Here is an 18,174-nt window from a genome sequence, read left to right on the forward strand (position 1 = left end):
CGGCCTTACCTGTTCTCAGACAGTCTGTATACGCCAGCTGTTGCGACATTCTGAACGTAGAAGCAGATCGACCACTCGGGATGGGGCTGTTTCTCTTTGACTTTTGCGCATGCACCATGTCCAACCATCATTATGGGTGCTTGGTCAGAGACACAAACTTTACGACAAATCATGGCTCAGCTTCAAATTGAGGATTGGTCCCATACCAAGAGTGTTATTATCTTCAACGGATCTCTCATCCACCACTATATCATGTCGAAAATGGTGATCATGTATACGACCCGATCAATATCGCTTTTCATCTCTACTCTGTTACTGCTCACGCCCGAGCTTCGAAGCACCGTTCATAGTTGCATGTTCTCCACGGTTTGTGAATAGTCGGATGAAGATGTACTGATGTTCGGTTCCTTGTGAATACTACCCGTTCACTGCTAGTCGAAAGGCCGGTAATGCCGACTCCCATCATTCCATGTTTCACTCGTTGCTTTTCACGGCGCAGTAGCGTTACCGTGTTGTTAATTAACTCCGCTTCTCTCGAGTATAAACATCCTACCACAACTCCGTCTCATCTTTCCACCTTTCTTACCAGCAGTTTGTCATCATCTCAACCTGCTTTACCGTAGTCGACAACAACCTGGCAGTCTTTGAATCATACACACCTCAGTACCATATCAAGACAATCTCCGTCCATCGTGCTCAACATTGGAGGTTGTCCACTGGCCACTTGCTACTCAACACCGACTCGTCTAAGAATCTACGACGCGATTTCTTCCGTCAAATTATGCCGCATCATCGCTCGTGCCGCGTGTCACACCGGCACTCGCGGCCCGACAGTGACTTTTCGGCTGCGTTCCATTTGGAACCACATAGCTATCGGTCGAATGACGGCGGCAATATAACCAGAATGCAACAGGCTGACGACAGAAACGCCTTGCGAGACAAGACGACCTGGGTAGTCTGCGACCGTATACCAGCCGGTCGAATTACAGACGACAACCACCCGACGCCAAATACCTTTCTGACCGATAGCGTCTTGAAAGCTGTCGTCGAGTCTAGTATCAGTCCCTACCACAGGTCCACCTGGTGGAGCGACGACTTCGACTCCACAGGCAAAGTTCGAGTTTCGCGACAATGTCGTGGGGATCCAGTTTATGATCCTTACACAGGCGAAGTGGTGGTCCTCAGAGGAAGTGCTGTTCACCACAAGTATCGGCTCAGCGGGAATCCTCAATGGCACAACATGCACTTATCAAGAGCTCCCGCAGCTCGTGAACCTGGGTTACGTGGTGACGCTACCCCGATATCACGTAAGCTGTTTTATCTGACGATCGCGTCTTGAAGAGCCACAGCTAACGATTTCCACAGCCAAACCCCAGCTGTACCAACATTCAGCCTCGTCTGTACAGCCACAACAGATGCCGGCCCCGTTCAATGCCCAGCCCGATCAAGAGTCCTATCCCCTGAACATCAAATCCGATGATTCGGACGTTGCAAGACACGCCGGCCCGGATCTTATCGCTCAAATCACCGAGGACGTGCGGAAGAAAGTCATAGAGAGCCTCCACACATCAGGCAGCCTACGACCAGAGACTGCGGCGCCAAAGCATGATTCCGAGCGTGGCAAATCCACCAGCGGCGCCGGCGTAGCTGAAATCCGGGAGTCAGATGCTGACCTGCGCGACCTCTGGGCCTCGCGGCGGGTTCAGCGGCTGGAGGCTGAGCTAGAGCAAGCCAAGCAAGAGAGTGCGGCTGAGAAAGAAGCTAGGTTGGACCTTGAGGTCAAACACAGCGGTGTGATGGAGGAGAAGGCCCGGCTGGTGGAAGCGATAGCATCATTCGTCCACGGCTTCCACAGCGTCATCGACAGCACAAACGCAGCGCATCGTGTCCTCGCAAACGCCTATTCCATGCTCAGCGCCGACTCTGTCGAGGCAATCACCTCTCGCATGGACGAGATCACAGCCGCAAACGGAGCAGCTGGCAAGTGTCTCAAAGACACTGAGGTATGACATATGACAGGCTTACTGGACATCACTTGAACGTCGCTAACGTCGATTCGCAGGCACTTGAAGAGGGCAGCTCTGGCTCTAGTACTGCAGTAGAAGATCGCAACAGTACAGCGGGATCAATCAGCAGCAGCCTTCGAGCAACAACCGAGGGCGTTCCTGCTATCATTCCTCCGTCCCTCACTTCTCAGCGGAAGCACCAAACACTGTCTGGCAATGCCGGTACGTGCACTGTGAGTTAGACAACGCATTAATGTATGCGAATTCGTTGAGGAGAAACCGCAAAGGGGGGGATGTTACTGTTCACCGTCGACAATTCAGTGCTCAACTTGGAGGCTGGCTTGCGGAGAACCGAGTGCATGGAGATCATCCTGCGCCAAAGCGACAAATTAAACTCCAAAGTTTCAAACTCTTCTGCAAAGTCAACAGGATTTTCGGGTATCTTAGGAAGCAGATGATGCGCGACAGCAGGGTTAAGGGTCGGTTGCTTGGGCAAACAGCTATTAATCACTGTGCACATGCATCATGATGACGGATTTGCGCTCGTGGTTCTGGAAATATTTCTTCGCTTCGCTCGGAGGACTGTTATGGAACAGTTTCAAAGAATACATTTGACTTGGAGTTTGCAACGGGGCGGGGTCACGCAAATATGCTTTCCGGTCACTCTGCCACGTCGGGCAGGAAAAAGCCTCACCGCGAAACTAGAAATCTAGGGCTGCATCAACATTAAAGGTCCCTTTACGATCATGACGATGCTCTATAAAACAGTCTGAATAGCTGACTCAAGGTTTGACGTGCTATCGCTCACTCTTAGACACTTTGACCGGCGGCTGGACGTAAATCCCTTTGTGAAGTTGACGGCGAACGAGCGCTGGGCCGCTGTCGTGGTGAGGCCTTTTTCCCGCTCGACGTGTCTGCCAATACGGAGGATCGGAGTGCTTCAAGACCTTTCGGAAGCTTGATCACCTCGCGAAGGGGGCACATGCCATTACACCCGAGATACTTATACTGATCGTACGTCCATGTTCGTAGACTCAGAAGCACGGTCTTCACCTTGCTCTGTTTTGCGGAGGTGGTGTAAGTTCCGAGCCAAGACGAGAAGATTTGCTCGGCGAGTAAGATCTTGAGCCTCCATTGGAGGACAGATCCGGGAGACCCGTCAATCAGTGGTATTTGGAGAAGTTCGACGAACGTGAGGGCTCGGGCTACCTCGTCATCTATGAGAGTATAGACGAATTTGGGAGTTCTATGTACTACTTCAGTAAACTACTGCATATAGATGGTCCTTGTGCTCACGTGTTCTGCTTCGCTGCCCTTTCCCGGTCACTCTGCCTATAGGCGGCACTGGAGTGCTGGTCCGTTTTCAACTTAATCCCCCTCTCGTCAACTGCCGTTCCAGACCCTGTGTACATCCAGTCGTGATGGCCCTTCTCCAACGTCTTCAGAACCCCTAAGTATAACCTCCAGTACCTCTGGGATATCTGGAGACATTCGGCAACTGCAGCACCTGTTCTACCGTCGGGGGCTCATCTGCGCCAAGAAGGACCTTGACTTCCTGACAAGTCGTGTTGGAGATATCGTGTGCCCACTCGCCGCCGCTACGCTTCTTCGAGTACATCTTCCAGCCGACTCCGAACTCGGTTGCAGGTAGTGTCATAACTTCCGGACGTATTCCTTGGGCCGGAGCTCGAACGCATTGACTGCGCACTGGTTTTATCAATTTCGGCGACTTTGACTCCGACAAGAACGACTTTGGCCGCGCTGCTGTCGACGGTCAAGACTGTAAAACTATACAAGATGGCCTCCTGTACTAAATGTTAGCTAACTCCTTAAACATCCTCCGTAGTTTTCTATTCACTATCTAAGCAGAGAATACCTAAGGTATATACATAGTATACCGTAGGGTTATTGAGAGGAAGTCTCTGTTATTGTTTTATTCAATGTTCTTGCGAACTTCCTAGGCTCTGGCTGCTGTGAATAGCGGCGGAAGCTGCAGGCATTTTTCGTCCTTGTATTCGTGTTATCCTGGATACTGAGTCGTCCAGTGCTGTCATTCGGTTTTCCCTGAATCAATTCCTTAGACGCTTGCTCAAGGCAGCTTCTGTCAGGTGTGCGGTCGTCTCCCACTTCGCCTGCGTGGTTACGACGTGGCTTTTGAGGACGTTCTACTGCCGGGGCAGGGGGCAGATGAACGCTCGATCGTCCTTGCTGGGCGATTTGCGGAAGGTATCGCTCTTGTCATGTAAGTCTCGGGTTTCGAGCTCATCTATCAGTCAACCCTCGAGACTTCCTAAGCGACAGCGGTACGTTGATCAGGCACCGTCCAGAACCGCTTCCGTCAGATCGTTAATAGTTGTGATGAAGACGGCTGGACTCCTATCCCAACTGGCATCGTCGGACGAATGGCGTATTTGGCAAGGCACCTTCACCCATGTACCCTGGCGATGGCGAGGAGTGTTCTCAGCATGGCGCTGGCCCATAATGCGGCCCTCTTCCACGAAATCTCTCAATGCACTCCTGTAAATGATATCTATGCTTGCGAGACTTGTCCAATCTCCGTCTCTGACAAGCTCTTCCTCTTGACATGTGTACTTGCCACTTCTATGCTTTAGCCAAGCGGTGGAGGCGAGTTGCTGCTCGTCCGCGTCGGGTGTCGATCCGGGCAGCTTCTCCAGGTCGGTAGCTTTCATAACAGGCATCGGATCGCCCTTAACGTGGTACACGAAGCCTCCGATTCCGTACTCCTTCAAGGCGTTGCAGTTCATGTAGAGTGTGCGCTTCGGGTCTTGATGGACTAGGAAGGTTGGTTACGGAAGTGGTCCTGGATCGCCTTAAAGGTCTCGAGATGTCTTTCCGAGGGCACGAGCTTGGTTCGAGATGCGTACGCCTTTCTCTGCCCGCCCTTCGACTTGGTAGCCGTGAGTAGGAGTTCGGTTTTGAGCTCCTGAAGCGGTTGCGTGAGCTGCGCGTAATCACATATCCAACACAGTGAATGTTCATTATTTCAGGACATCAATGGCTTTTGTCAAGGTTCATTAGGACGGCGTCGAAAGTGATGCATACTGGACCAACTTATGATAAAGATGGGATGTCGCGAGCCCCTCGATACGGGGTTCCCTCCGTTTCCGGAAAGCCGCTATGTCGCACATGGATGTTGCGCGCTTGTCGATGCTCATTGCTCAATTAACTCTTCAGCATCCCAAGAAGGTACACAAACCATCTAGGCTTTCTGGCGGTGTGATGTCTCGAACGGTGTCTTCGGATGCTTCTTGCCGTCCTTGTTCGCCTCATCACCGCCCTTTCTTCCTTTGGACATTGCAACCGCGGCGAGCTTTGCTGGCTCTTCAACTCCCTTGAGCTTCTCGTATTCGTTTTCTGGAAGTGTGTCCTGGGTTGCTTCGTTCGAGCGAGCGGCATCCACAATCCCGGATCTCCGAGTCTCCGGATCCATACTTAACTTGAGATATGGATACCAGGTCCACTCGGCAATGGCCTTATCACCACGGTCCTGGGTCAGACGGTACAATCCGCCGTTGAGAATCCAAGGCTGCTTCTCGGAGTACTCCTCCCTGCTGATCTTGTACTTCTGCATGTACAGCTCTCTTCCCTCGTCACCCCAAAGGATGTAGGACTGCCTCCATGCATAGGGACGGAGCTAATAGTAGACTGGCGTAAGGCGTGCGTGAACGCGTTAAAGGGTATATATATTAATAGCAATTGTTGAGTCTCAGGCAAGGGATAGTTGGTTGCTAATGTTGGAGAGCTGAAGAGGAGGTGCAGATGTGCGGGGTGGAGGAGAGCAGAGGGGGAAGGCTTACTTATGGGTCCAAACATGTTAGCTGCTGATTGTGAGGAAAGTACTTTGTTCGAGGAAGGTACTCTTGCCGCCGAAAAGTCTTCGGTCTTGGCACCGCATCACCAAGGTCGGCTGCGTTGTAATGATCGCCCGACGCTCGAAGGAGCGCGTACGTGATTAGGATTTTGGCTGTTGATTCGTGCGGTTGTAGCCAATCTGCTAGGGTCGCCGACATGAAGTGTGTTGAAGGTTGGCCAGGTCCAAGTGTCGTCGTCATGGTCTAGGTCGTCTAGCTGTTGCGCCACAAGGGGCGTATCGCTGCTCTTCTTTTTATCAAGGTTTATGACCTCGATTTCCCACTGGGCCTTCAGCGTGCCGTCCTTTTTGTACATCCATACTTTGACGCCTTTAGGCAAGGTCAAGCCGTACCAGCTGTTGATTGACGCAAGGGATGGTAGCTTCCACGGCCCATGTGCTTTCGCATCGTATGGGACTGAGATCCTGAAGCCCTCCTTGCCAACCTTGATCTTGTTGGGCTTTGCTGGCTGGAAGGGGTACTTTGTCTTGGGCTCCTTGGTTTTCCTCGAGGATTCTTTGATTCTGGGCCGGCGAAGCCGGTTCAGAGACTGGAAAGATCCGGTCGGCACTCTGATCCAGGCTCATCGTCGCGCTATCTTCTGGGCTGAGGGTCTCCGAAGCTCGCTGACATCGGTGCGCCTTTGGTCGCTCAATATCGCGTTCGCCGTCCGCCACGTCGAACTGCGTGTAGTCGGTTAGCTCTTCCATCCTGTCGGAATCTTATCTCGGCTTCGCGTGTGCGCGGCCTCCAACCCCGCAACGCCGCAGTCAGTCCTGATCCTCGTGAGACGGGACGAAGACTTCTGTCATCGTGTATGCGGCGACATGAAGGTCGACCAGCCTGAGCATCTCATCTCCACCGTAGTCCACGAACTTCTGGAGGCTCTTCTCCACTCGCTGCCCCGCCTTCAAGAGTTGCAGTTTTGTCTGCTTCTGCTTGAGCAACTCTTCATATCGACTGCAAAGTCTTCTTTGCCGAAAACTTGCCTTATGGTCAGCGCACTGCTTTCCTTCGTCCGTTCGCCGCTTTCGGGTGCTCATGTACCCTCTTCCCCGACCGGCCACAGAAGAGAATGTGTTCGCAGTCGTCAGGATTGACCAGCAGCACTTCCTTATAGCGGCTGAGGGCCTGGATCTTGACCTCAAAGATGGGCAAGATCGACAGCAGCTGGAACTTAATTGTGGCCAGAACGTGTGCGTTGCGCCTGTAAATCTTGCTTGGTTGGAGCCGCGTATGAAGGCGACGTCTGTCAAGATGACCCGTATCGGACAGCAGCCGTTCAGGAACCTTACATCTAACCGCACCACGCCGCTGCCATCTCCGCCTGGCCACCAGAAGAGCACGTGCTCACAGTCGTCGGGATCGACTAGTAGTGCTTCTTCGTAACGGCTGCGGTCTTGCACCTTGATCCTGAATATCGGCAGGATCGACTGTAGCTGGAAGTCGATGGTGATTGGGAGGTGTGTGGTCTGGCTGTTCTTTCCTCGCTTCGCGTTTAAGTCGCCGATGGTGGACTGGTCCTCCTGCCTGCCGTTGGGAAGCCCTCGTATACTTGTGACCGTCCCGATCAACAGTCGGTTGTGGCTCTTGACGGTCTGCTCAATCTCCAGCCTCGGCTTGGCGTAGCGCTCCGGGGAATGGGAAGTGCGTAGGTAACCATCCTGCTCTGCGTACAGCTCGCTGGGAGTGGAAATACTGGGTTCATGAACCGTCAGCGTTCGTTAGCTGGTGCCTCTCGACAAAGCGGTGCATGAAACGGCGTGCCAGCAGAAAGCTTGGAGAAGGCGAGAGCGCGCAGGACGTACTTGAGGGATAGCGTTCTTTCGACAAAATGGCATTGGTAAATCTTCTTCCTGTGATTTGTACCATACTAATACAGGTCAGCTTACGTTCTATACTAACGGCACAAGACCGTGTCTACGGTTAAGAATTGTCAGCCTGTATCTGGACTGCTTCTCACTTGATTTTTCAATATCTGATCGTCGTCTTCTGCACCTTGATCAGCGCTCTCCAAAGATTTGTCGACGGTGTGACCGAAGCGTTGGGATCTGGGTTGACGACGAAGCTCTACGTGTCCAGTACGTATCAACGACACGGCCGAGAAGGCAAGCCTCACTATCCGACAACTGAGCATCGTTCGGCGGGCATTGTTGAGACAGAGACGACTAGGTAAGACAAGTAGCCGTTCGGTGGTAATGTTACTGCAAGAGTACGGAACCAAGCTCGATTCTCGTGGGTTAATGTGTGCTGGTGAACCAGGAATGTCTAGTGGGACCAGAGAGTGTTCAGCGAAGACCCATCCTACTGCGTACGCATCTTTTGGGTAAGGGGAATCGGATGTAACGGAGGTTTTGAAGAATAGAGAACACCTTGGCTTCCACGCTGTCTTCAGGGGGCGCAGTCAGCTGTATAACCAGCTCAACCATTCTGACGAATTTCGGTGGTGTTACAACACGGACATCCTGTTCGGGATGGTGAAGGGTAGCTGTAACTAGGAGCAGTGACCCGGTCGTACTGTGACGCATCTGTGTGCTATGTTGTCGTGGTATTGTTAGCAGTTCGGCGCTTTGAGACGGAGCTGTTACTGTGTAAGTATGTTACACTTTGCATGTGGTGAGTTATCATATTTGACAAATTTGGTGCTGTTAGTCTGAGCATGGTTGAGCGGAGCTGTTAGTTTGTGTGTGGTGTTGCCAGAACTCAGAGAAAGGAAAGGCAGAGGACCAGCATGGTCAAGTATTGGTCTCACCGCCAGATAAGAGCTTGCATTGGTCGGTCGGTACTGCTATAAGCTTGTTTTTGTCCAGCCAAGGCAACGTGACTACGGTAAGCTTGCCACTGACAGCCGAACGCTGATGACATCACTCAGCCCGTCGCAGAGCTGGTGACTTTGACAGACGAGCAGAGTTCGTTGACCGAAGGCAGTGAAGCAACCAGGCCTGAGAAATATACAGACCTTCCATCATAGCAGCCTCACAACGCATTTCAATCCTCAAAAGTCTCCAGCACCTCCACATCCTCTTCGCGGCCAGGAGCCGCCGCCTTCATCTTATCCGCCTTCTTCTTTCCCTTACCCTTCGGCCTGTCCCCCTCCTCCTCACCTCCGCCCGCCTCAAAAGCCTTGCGGTTCTTCGCTTGCTCCGCCAGCTCCATCCTCTGCCGCTGGAACTCCTCCTCGTCCTGTTTGTCCATCTCCTCAAGCTCAGCTTTTAGCTCCTTCGGATCGACCCATTTCTCAGGCCGCTGATCCTCACGGTAGTTCGCTACAAAGTAATCGAAGTCTATCGGAACCCTCTCACCCACCAGTGCCGCGTTGACGCGAGCTGGGTCGGCTCGCTCCTCGCGCACGAACTTGAGCTTGATGTGTCGCCTTGTCTTGCCTGGAAACAGCTTCGAGATGACGAAGAAGTCTATGCCGAACATCTTGAGCGCGTCGTAGAACGCCTCCGTCTCCGCCTCGCTCCAGTTCTTATTCTTTCGATTCACCATCCTCCGCTCCGCCGGGTCCTTGCGGCCTTCACCAAGATACGTCGCCGTCGTCATGCGCACAGTGAGGTCGTCCTCCTCGACTTCCACCAGATCCTCGTCTTCCTCCATCGCTTCCGCCCGCCGATCAATGTGCGTAGAGCTGTTATCGACAACCATCCTCCCATTCACGAGCTTCATCTTGATGCCTCCGCTCTGCGCCTTTCGGACTTCTTGCGCGCGCTCCGCTTCTTTGAGGGCATTTTCTACATCGGCCTGATTGGAACGCCGGGCGTCGTCGCGGTCCATCTCCTCTTGTCGCTTGCGCTTGACTTCGTCCCAGTTGATTTCGCGCATAGCTTTCTCGCGCTGGGAGAGCTGGCCTTGGCGGCGCTCTGTGCCTATGTCGAACATGGTGGTTTGCGTCGGGTCAATGGTTGTTTCTTCAGCATCTTCGGGAGTTTCTGCGCGCTTGCGACCTCCGCGCTTTTTGGGAGGGGCTGATTGTTCGTCTCTGTTCGCTCCTGCGGATGTCTGACCAGCTTCTCCGTCTACTGCAGTTTCGGCATTCGGTTCTGTGGTCGCTCTCATCCTTTTCCTCGGGTTCTTCGGTTTTGGTTTTGATTTTGGTTTTGACTTAGGCTTGCGCGTCGGTGCAGTATCCTGGTCCCCAGCTTGCTCGACATGGTCGGTGGTTGTGGTCGGCCCAGGCGTCTCCTCACTTGCATTCGCAGCTGTAGGCTTCTTTCTCGGTTTCTTAGACGTCTTTATACGAGCAGTCGCACCATCTCGAACTTCCGCACCACCTTCAGTTTGGGCTTCGCCTTCCGCTGGCTGAGCCTCATTATTAGCAGTCGCAGCTCCTCTTTTCCTAGGAATTCCTCTGTCTTTTCTCGGCTTGCGTACTTTTTTCGCGGCTGCGGATTGAGCTCCGGCTTCAGCGTCGCCTCTTGTACCAGTTTCTTCTGTAGTCGTGGTGGGCGCTTCGTCAGACGGATTCGAAGCTTCCCCTGTATTATCTTGAGAGTCGCCACTGGCGCCCGATTGTTGCGTCGGAGCCGTCTTCCCCTTTGCGGTCGCTCTCTTGGTGCCTCCCGGCGCACGTGACTTGCTCGTTGGTTTCGCTGCGGCAGTCCCAACCTCCGTTTGTGATGGTTCGTTTTGCTCGTCTTCCTGTGGCACAGTCACCGAACTCTCTCCAAACTGCGCCGTGGAAGCTGCTGCCGCGGCTTGGCGAGTTGATCCTCTAATACTCTTTACTGTCCTGGTCAGTGTAACCTTCTTCTTGCCCGCCAACGCAGCCAATGCTTTAGTCTTTTTCTGAATGTTGCTGCCATCCGTTGTTTCCTCTGTTGATGGCGGTGTTCCTTCCGTTCGTGGCGCTGGTGTAGTCTGCTCAGTCCCAGTGGAGGGCTCTTCAGTCGCAGTAGCGGAGACTGCAGGTTGCTCCGAACTCGGAGGTGAAGTTTGTTGTGACTGGCTCGCCGGCTCGATACGTCGCCGTTTGGGCGACCTTTCGGCTATCTGGTCCTCGTTCTCGTCTCTAGCGTGCGTTGTAGGCTTGGTGATGGACGGTGAGCTCCTTGATGGGACATCCTGTTGTCTTCCAGAACCGCCTTGCCCGGTCGTGTCACCTCGACTGGCATGCCTGACATCCAGTCCAGCCGTAGCTTGTTCAGGCTCATGTGATATTGACGTCTCCTCTCGCGTGTTTGAAGCGGGCACGTTTGGTGGCTCGGATAAACCCTCCACACTGTCACCAGCATGGCTTTCCCCGGCTGCCGGGGATTTTCCAGTTGATGACCAAGGTCCAGGTATTCCGGAAGCTACACCGCTTGTCGTCCTTACGGATGACTGATCGGCATTTGTTGGTTTAGTGACTTTAACTGCTGGCAACGGTCCACTTTGGCTTGGCTTTGCAGCGAGTACTTCATCACTTACTGATGCTGCTTGGTCGGGTGCATTACCAGTGGCAGCCTTCGGTGCTACCGCAGCGGCAGGAGCGGGGTTTTCCGGAGGTGGAGCTGAAGCCTGAGAGAAATTCTGCGGCACATCTAGGCTAACCACCTGCGTTGAGGGCGCAGTAGCGGTAGTAACCTCTGCACGTGGCGGCGCCTGATCTTCAGTCGTGGATGTTGCAGCGGCGGGGGACGCTGCCTGTGATGCGGTCTGAGATGCAGTTTGGGATGCAGTCCCTGCACCAGGACGTCGTCGTTGTGGGGCCTTCGGCGCAAGCTTCTTGCCCGATTTATCTGGAAATGGAAGGATCAGGTCCCGACCACGCACAGTCGTTTTAACGCTGCGACGATTTGGTATTTGTATCTTGACAAAAGGGGAGTGACGCTATGGAAGTATCGATAAAACGCAAGAGTGGTTGTTTCGACAGCTTCATGAAGACCTTGAAGGCAGAAACGAGAGAAGCGCAACTCAGAAAGAAAATTTATGGGAAACACGAGACCTACTGATGACAGAACTGCCAAAGGCCGACATTATTGCTAGCTTGGATTAGTCCGCCCTTGCAAGCAGTTTTCGCAGTATGATTCTCCAGCGAGGTCCATAAGAGGAGGCAGGTACGAGGACTCGCGGTGTTTGACAGATGGTCGTGTCAGATGCTGGGCTGAAACGCCGAAACGCCGAAACGCCAAGGCGCTGATTAAAACGCAGCCGAGCCTTGCCCGAAGTGGCTTAGCGAACGCGAAGGCGCAAAGGCTCACAGAACTCGCTCCCACTTCGACCTCACCTCATCTCAACCCTGAACCTGAAGGCACATGCGATCACAAATCAACAACATCGCCACTGTCGCCCAACATCTCCATCATTCAATGTGCATACACGGCCGCTTTGACATCTGCATCTCGTTTCTGGCAGCGCCGCGCTTCGTTCCACTCAGCCTCTCCCTTCAGCCCACATGAAACTCGACACCCGCACAGTCGCTGCAGTCCCCTCACTTGGCCTCGTCAAGATGGAGGACCGCAAACGGCCGGTCATGGCTGACAGTGAGGATGCTGCTCCTCCGGCCAAGAGGCAAGCTACCGTGAACGGCGCCAAGCCTGTGTCCGATGATGCTGACAGTCACCTTAAAGAGCTCGAGGTTCGTTGTCTGCAGCCCCGCACCATCCCGTCACCTCACGCATTCAGGTCGGTCTCCGCTGACACGTACGTCCTACTAGTTGTATCAGAAGGATGCGATCCTGCGGCAGATGAAGGAGTACAAGCGGGAGAAGGCGGTGCTGGAGGCACAGGTCGTAGAGATGGAGAAGAAGACGGCATACCATGATGACCATCTACACGTTATCGATTCGTGGTTCGCCCAGGTTCGTGTGCAGTAATACTCCGCTGAGCGCAGGGGCTGACTAAAACCTCTGCGTAGCTTATTGACGAAGTTCGAGTCATCGTCAACGACACGCTTGCTTCCCTAGGGCAACAACAGCATAATGGTATGCTTGTGGGCTTACCGGCTACTAACAGCATGGACTCACGGCTGACATGGATTGCAGATGCCGAGCGCTTCCCTACCTGGTTATTCTTTGCAGACATCGAGAAATTCCAGCAGCATCTGTCGTCGAGATCTGACACGATCAAGGGACTTTTGAACGACCTTTTCAGCAGGATACCCAGCTCTTCAACGGACGTTCGTCAACTCCAGGAGCGAATAACAAAACTGTTGGCCTTCGAAAAGAGCCATATTGCAGAACTGCGCAAGGTCACAGCGGAAAAAGAACAACTATCGGAGCGTCTTGAAAATGCATCTTACCGGTACATGGTTGCTGAGAAGAAACTGGATCGAGCAAAGAGTGCCACCGTCGCAAAGCTGGAGCGACAAGCTACGCAAAGCTCCCGCCCTGAACCAGCAGAAGTGAAGGGAGAGGATCCAGCAGAGGCTAACGGCGTGGAGGAATCTGGTAATCATGCCGAAGCAGAAGCGGCTCGGAGATCTGCCGTTGCCGTAGCCGCGAAGCGCAAAGAACAACTGGAGGAGCTCGAAGCCGCGAACAAGAAGTTGACCGAAGAGGTGACCGCTTTGACAGTCAAGTTTGCTGGATTGTCTGATGACGATTACGCAAAGACCAATCTGTTCAAGGCGCTGAAATCCCAGCATGAAGATGTAATCAAACGTATCAACCATTTGGAAGCAACCAATGTCCAGCTGCGGGAGGAGGCGCAGAAGTTGCAGGCCGAGAGGACCGCTTACCGGATGCAGATGGACGAAGAAACACGCAATGCCATCAGTGAGGTGGACAGTCAATTGTCTCAGGCAGAGATGAACCTAACCAGGATTCGAAATTCCCGAGATGAACTGATAGTCGAAGCCGCTATGAAGAAAGCAGCACTGGATGAGCAGCATATGTCGTCGGATCAGATCAAAGAGCTAGCGGGTGCGCGCGAAAGCCGGATAGCCGCATTGGAGATCGAAGTAGAACGGCTACGTACACAATGCGGCGAGACACAGCCGTTGTCCGCTGATCCGGGAGCTTTGGCAGCTCTGAGCGTCGAAGAGTTGCGGACCAAAGTCGCGACTCTGGAAAAGTCCTATGAGCTACTCAATAACGAGCTCCCCTCGATGCAAGCTGCTTGGCAAAAGGCCCATCAACTGGCGAACAAGAAGATTGCGGAAATCGTGTCCTGGGAAGAACAAGTACAGCGACTCACAGCGGAGAAGGCCAAGGCGGACCAGAAGTACTTCGGCGCCATGAAGGCGAAGGAGGCAAGAGAGATCGAAAATCGTACCATGCGAGCGCAGAACGTCAGGAGTTCAGAAATCATAACTCAGCTCAAGGAAGCCGACAGCAGCAGTCAAAATCTTGTCTCTAGCCTCGAGAAGCAGCTCGCTGAGGCCAAAGAGCAGCTAAACATCCTGTCGCAGCAGCACCGGATGCTGCAACAAAAGCTGACGGACGCCACTATCTGCGCGGAAGGCCTCCACTCACAGATTGTGGAGCTCAAGAAGGTTCTACTGGCTAAAGACTCCGCGTCACTAGCAGCTTCGATCGCACAGAGGGAGGCCGAAGTTAAGGTGGAGGAGCTGAATGTCAAGCTGGCAGAGATGAGCAAAAGCTTCGAGAAGCTGAAGAAGAGCGGCAAGGAGTCCGGAGGCAAGAATGCGAAGCAGGAGATGCTCATTGTAAGTATTCGCACCGACCCATCTAGTACGCGGCTGCTGACTGAGCCTAGGACATGATCTACTGTTCAGTGTGCAAATCCGAGAAGAAGAACACTGCGCTCACGACTTGCGGCCACATGTTTTGCCGAGCATGCGTCAACAAGCAAATCTCTTTGCGATCGCGGAAATGTCCGGCATGCCTCAAAGCCTTCGGCGCGAATGACCATATGCCGGTTTACTTCAACCAGTACGATAACTAACTTCAAATTCCTTCATGTAGCATACTCTCTTACGGGCCGACTCGACAGCGGTTTGCTTCCTTAATGTTGCGGCTGATTTGGACAGTTAATTCTCACGCTAAGAAGAGGCGTTTTTGGCGTTGCAGGATCATGCACGGCGAGGTATTCTGCAGACCACTGCACCATTCCCCTCTGAGTCTTTGCTTTTAGATCTTCATCTCCGGTCTCGCAGCTTTTCTATGTCGTCTGCATGGGCTTGGATAATTGGCTCCTGCGCTGAGGTCACTTATTGAGGCGGGCGTGGGATAGCGATTGGCTTGGTTGCAATGGGTGTTTGAGGGTTTTCGGTCGTAGCGTAGCAGAGCGACAAATGCCATGTACAAAATGGATAGTTCGAGAATTCTGAAACCTGAGGCTTGTGTATCGTGTCGTTATCCTCCGATGTTGTCGGTGCACATAATCCCGCCATTTACGTCACATGCTCGCGTTCACCAACTCCGACGCAATCCCGCTCGCCCAAGAAGCTTAATTTGAGCCGCACCTTATTTTCCCCACACCTGCATTCCGCGCCTTCCCATCCACCAACGCGGCAATGGGCAAACGCAAGCTCAAAAACACCAAGTACCGGAAGCACCATGACTCCACCCACGCCAAACACGCGCCCAAGAAGCCCTTTTCCGCAAAACATCCCCAGCCACCGCCCAAAGCCGCACCAAAACCGGAGAAGAGCGCCAAACAGCAGGCCCCCACCAAATCTCCTCAGCACTCGCGTCCCGAGATCCCCTTCGACCCACACGACCGTATCCTGCTAGTCGGCGAAGGCGACTTCTCGTTCTCGCTCTCTCTCCTCACGCACCACGGCTGCGCAGACCTCACCGCAACATGCCTCGACTCCGCCGAGGAGCTACTTCGAAAATACACCCAGGCGGCGGGGCATATTGAGGAGCTGGAGGCCGAGGGCATGAGTGTGCTTTATGGGGTTGATGCTACGAAGTTGGGAAAACGGAGGGAGCTCAGGGGGAAGGAGTGGGATAGGGTTGTTTTTAATTTCCCGCATGTGGGCGGGAAGAGCAGGGATGTGAATCGGCAGGTTAGGTATAACCAGGGTAGGTTTGTTCTCGGCCGCTGTTCGTTTGGTGTTGCTTGCGTAGGCATGTGTGGGAGGTGTTGCTAATACTGACCCCACGCGTTTAGAACTCCTCGTCGCCTTCTTTCGCGCTGCGCTCCCCCTCCTTGCTCCGGATGGCACTATCATCGTCACCCTCTTCGAAGGCGAACCCTATACGCTGTGGAACATCCGGGATCTGGCGCGACACGTTGGGTTGAAAGTTGGCAGGAGCTTCAAGTTCAGCGCAGAGGCGTATCCGGGATACAGGCACGCTCGGACGCTGGGAAATATCGAGGGAGATGGTGGATGGAAGGGGGAGGACAGGCCAGCGAGAACCTACGTGTTCGAGAAGGCTGAGGAGGGCGAGCGGGCGAAGGAGCCGAAATCGAAGAGGAGGAGAGATGAGGAGACCGACGAGGACAGTGAGGATGGTTGAGTGATTGCCGCTAAGAGCTTACCACTATGGAAACCCCCAAAACACCCCAGCACAAGACGCCATCGCTATGAAACAAAAGCTATAGACAAGGCCAACCCCCAGATCAAACCGACCAGCACGAATCACGAGATATACACCTTCTTGACCTGGCTCTCATCATACGCCGTCCCCATCGGATCCCTCGGATCCTTGATCTTCCCCGGCGCCGTCCCAACCATCTCGTTGAACTGCCGCAGCCGCTCGCTCCCATATATCCGCCCGTTAGGCAACACCACCGGATCGTTCTCGACGTGGCTTTTCGTGTGGTGGGCGTACGGCACGTTGCGCGCCAGCGTGTTCAGCTCGGTGGAGCAGATGGGACAGACGGATGTGGTTGATGACAGGGCGTTCTCGGAGCAGGATGCGGTTTGGGAGTGGCAGAAGGGTGTCTTGAGCGCGGAGAGGCCGGCGGAGAGTGCGATGTGGAGGAGTGGTCGGGGCGGGAGGGAGAAGAGGGAGTGGTGGGTTTGGACGAAGAGGGTTGCCAGGTGCTCCCAGCGGGCGGAAGAGTAGAGGGTCTTGAGTATGTATTAGCGCTAGGACCTGAGAAGGAATTTAAGAGTAGCAGGATAGTCGTTGTACCTTGTACGGCTCCGCTGGCGTATCTGGCGGAAATGCCAATAGACCTGCTGCTCTGATGGCAAAGTTCGTGTCCTGATGCGGTGCCAGGAACTTCCTTGCGTACATCGTGGCCTCCATGAGCTTCTGCGTGTCGCCAGTCCGTATCATCTCAATATATTGCTGCAACCGTAGCTCGAACTCAAGATTGCTCTGCGCCATCACCCGTCAGCACTTTGCTCCTACCATTCTGAAGCTCCCAAAGTCCACTCACATTAATCTTCTTGAGCGCCTGTTTATTGTCCGCACACCACAGCAAAGCCGCCTTCGGCTGCCCCTTCCTAAGACTCTCCTCAATACGGAAACATTCCACAAACGCCTCCACATCCACCAACTCCTCGATCCCCTTCTCCTGCGCCAGCTGCCTCGCGCTCTCCCCATACCCACTCCTCAGCAAATAGTCTACCAGCAGCCTATCCAGCCTCACCCGGCTCCACTCATCATACTTCACATCCGCCAGGCTCGGGATCTGGTAGAGCTCGTTCAGGTGCGCGATGCGGGCTTTGGATTGGCGCTGTATATTTTCTTCCGTCTGCTGCAGGTCCGAGAGCTTGCGCTTGAGCGTCTGGAGTCGTGATATCATGGCGTCGAGGTCTGAGAGGGCTTTCGGGGCGTCGGGGGCGCTGAGCGCGGCGTTGGCGCTGTTTTTGAGGTCTTTGAGCGTTGCGTCGCGGTGTTGTTCGAATATGCGGCTGGCGGCTTTGTAGTTCTTGCGGGAGAGCTCGTAGGGCATGCGGAGGAGGGGTTGGTCCTGGGGTGGGTTAGCAGGCGTGTGGTGAACTGCGGGCTTGGTGGGAGGTGAAGTGGGGGGCTCGTACGAGGAGGAGGTGGGTTTCGGGGTTGAGTTTTGTGGTCGTGGGTTCAGCCATGCTTGGTGAAGTCGCGGCTCCTTTGAAGCGGGGTGTATTATGTTAATATGTTGGCGTGTTGTTGGAGGTTTGAGGCCGGTGCGCCTGACCGATGTCTTCGTGGTGGGGGTTTGGTCGTCTCAAAAGTCAGGCACCCAGGTCACAAAACGATCAAATAGGTACGCATAGCAGAACATATATGCAATATCTGCTCCCGTAGCATGATTCCGCGTTCTCCTCTAATGTAGATATCCGGACTGTAATGTCTGTAAAACTTATATTTGTCTCAAGCCACTGAGATTCTAGCAGAGTCCGTTAAACATTAGAGCATCGTAGCTCCCACTGGATTACAGACGGCTTTGAAAATGATGCTTCAACAGATATCACCATACACCAGATCACTTTCGCTAAATCTCCGTTTAAGTGAGGAAAGATATTA

The 18,174-nt window shown here is 53.7% G+C and overlaps 8 protein-coding genes across 8 annotated transcripts; 3 read left to right on the forward strand and 5 right to left on the reverse strand.

Annotated features, from left to right (window-relative positions):
- Positions 1–1,415: 1,415 nt before the first annotated feature.
- W97_05158 (uncharacterized protein) lies at positions 1,416–2,009 on the forward strand (the record flags this gene model as incomplete). The annotated part of the gene is made up of 1 exon (XM_007783043.1): positions 1,416–2,009. The coding sequence occupies one exon, from the start codon at positions 1,416–1,418 to the stop codon at positions 2,007–2,009; it is 594 nt and encodes a 197-aa protein (XP_007781233.1).
- A 2,309-nt stretch (positions 2,010–4,318) lies between these two features.
- W97_05159 (uncharacterized protein) lies at positions 4,319–4,771 on the reverse strand (the record flags this gene model as incomplete). Its single annotated transcript, XM_007783044.1, has 1 exon — positions 4,319–4,771. The coding sequence occupies one exon, from the start codon at positions 4,769–4,771 to the stop codon at positions 4,319–4,321; it is 453 nt and encodes a 150-aa protein (XP_007781234.1).
- A 455-nt stretch (positions 4,772–5,226) lies between these two features.
- W97_05160 (uncharacterized protein) lies at positions 5,227–6,588 on the reverse strand (the record flags this gene model as incomplete). The annotated part of the gene is made up of 3 exons (XM_007783045.1): positions 5,227–5,637; positions 5,976–6,394; positions 6,450–6,588. 3 exons carry the CDS (start codon positions 6,586–6,588, stop codon positions 5,227–5,229), a joined length of 969 nt encoding a protein of 322 aa, XP_007781235.1.
- A 60-nt stretch (positions 6,589–6,648) lies between these two features.
- Positions 6,649–8,015, reverse strand: W97_05161 (uncharacterized protein; the record flags this gene model as incomplete). Its single annotated transcript, XM_007783046.1, has 4 exons — positions 6,649–6,807; positions 7,174–7,576; positions 7,687–7,751; positions 7,842–8,015. The coding sequence occupies 4 exons, from the start codon at positions 8,013–8,015 to the stop codon at positions 6,649–6,651; spliced, it is 801 nt and encodes a 266-aa protein (XP_007781236.1).
- An 851-nt stretch (positions 8,016–8,866) lies between these two features.
- W97_05162 (uncharacterized protein) lies at positions 8,867–11,836 on the reverse strand (the record flags this gene model as incomplete). The annotated part of the gene is made up of 2 exons (XM_007783047.1): positions 8,867–11,598; positions 11,809–11,836. The coding sequence occupies 2 exons, from the start codon at positions 11,834–11,836 to the stop codon at positions 8,867–8,869; spliced, it is 2,760 nt and encodes a 919-aa protein (XP_007781237.1).
- A 418-nt stretch (positions 11,837–12,254) lies between these two features.
- W97_05163 (uncharacterized protein) lies at positions 12,255–14,707 on the forward strand (the record flags this gene model as incomplete). The annotated part of the gene is made up of 4 exons (XM_007783048.1): positions 12,255–12,437; positions 12,517–12,666; positions 12,777–14,468; positions 14,519–14,707. 4 exons carry the CDS (start codon positions 12,255–12,257, stop codon positions 14,705–14,707), a joined length of 2,214 nt encoding a protein of 737 aa, XP_007781238.1.
- A 571-nt stretch (positions 14,708–15,278) lies between these two features.
- On the forward strand, positions 15,279–16,230 carry W97_05164 (uncharacterized protein; the record flags this gene model as incomplete). The annotated part of the gene is made up of 2 exons (XM_007783049.1): positions 15,279–15,792; positions 15,881–16,230. The coding sequence occupies 2 exons, from the start codon at positions 15,279–15,281 to the stop codon at positions 16,228–16,230; spliced, it is 864 nt and encodes a 287-aa protein (XP_007781239.1).
- Positions 16,231–16,352: 122 nt separating this feature from the next.
- Positions 16,353–17,756, reverse strand: W97_05165 (uncharacterized protein; the record flags this gene model as incomplete). Its single annotated transcript, XM_007783050.1, has 4 exons — positions 16,353–16,787; positions 16,852–17,040; positions 17,102–17,638; positions 17,706–17,756. 4 exons carry the CDS (start codon positions 17,754–17,756, stop codon positions 16,353–16,355), a joined length of 1,212 nt encoding a protein of 403 aa, XP_007781240.1.
- Positions 17,757–18,174: the final 418 nt, after the last annotated feature.

Source organism: Coniosporium apollinis (genome assembly GCF_000281105.1).
Source record: "Coniosporium apollinis CBS 100218 chromosome Unknown supercont1.24, whole genome shotgun sequence".
Classification (NCBI taxonomy): domain Eukaryota; kingdom Fungi; phylum Ascomycota; class Dothideomycetes; genus Coniosporium; species Coniosporium apollinis.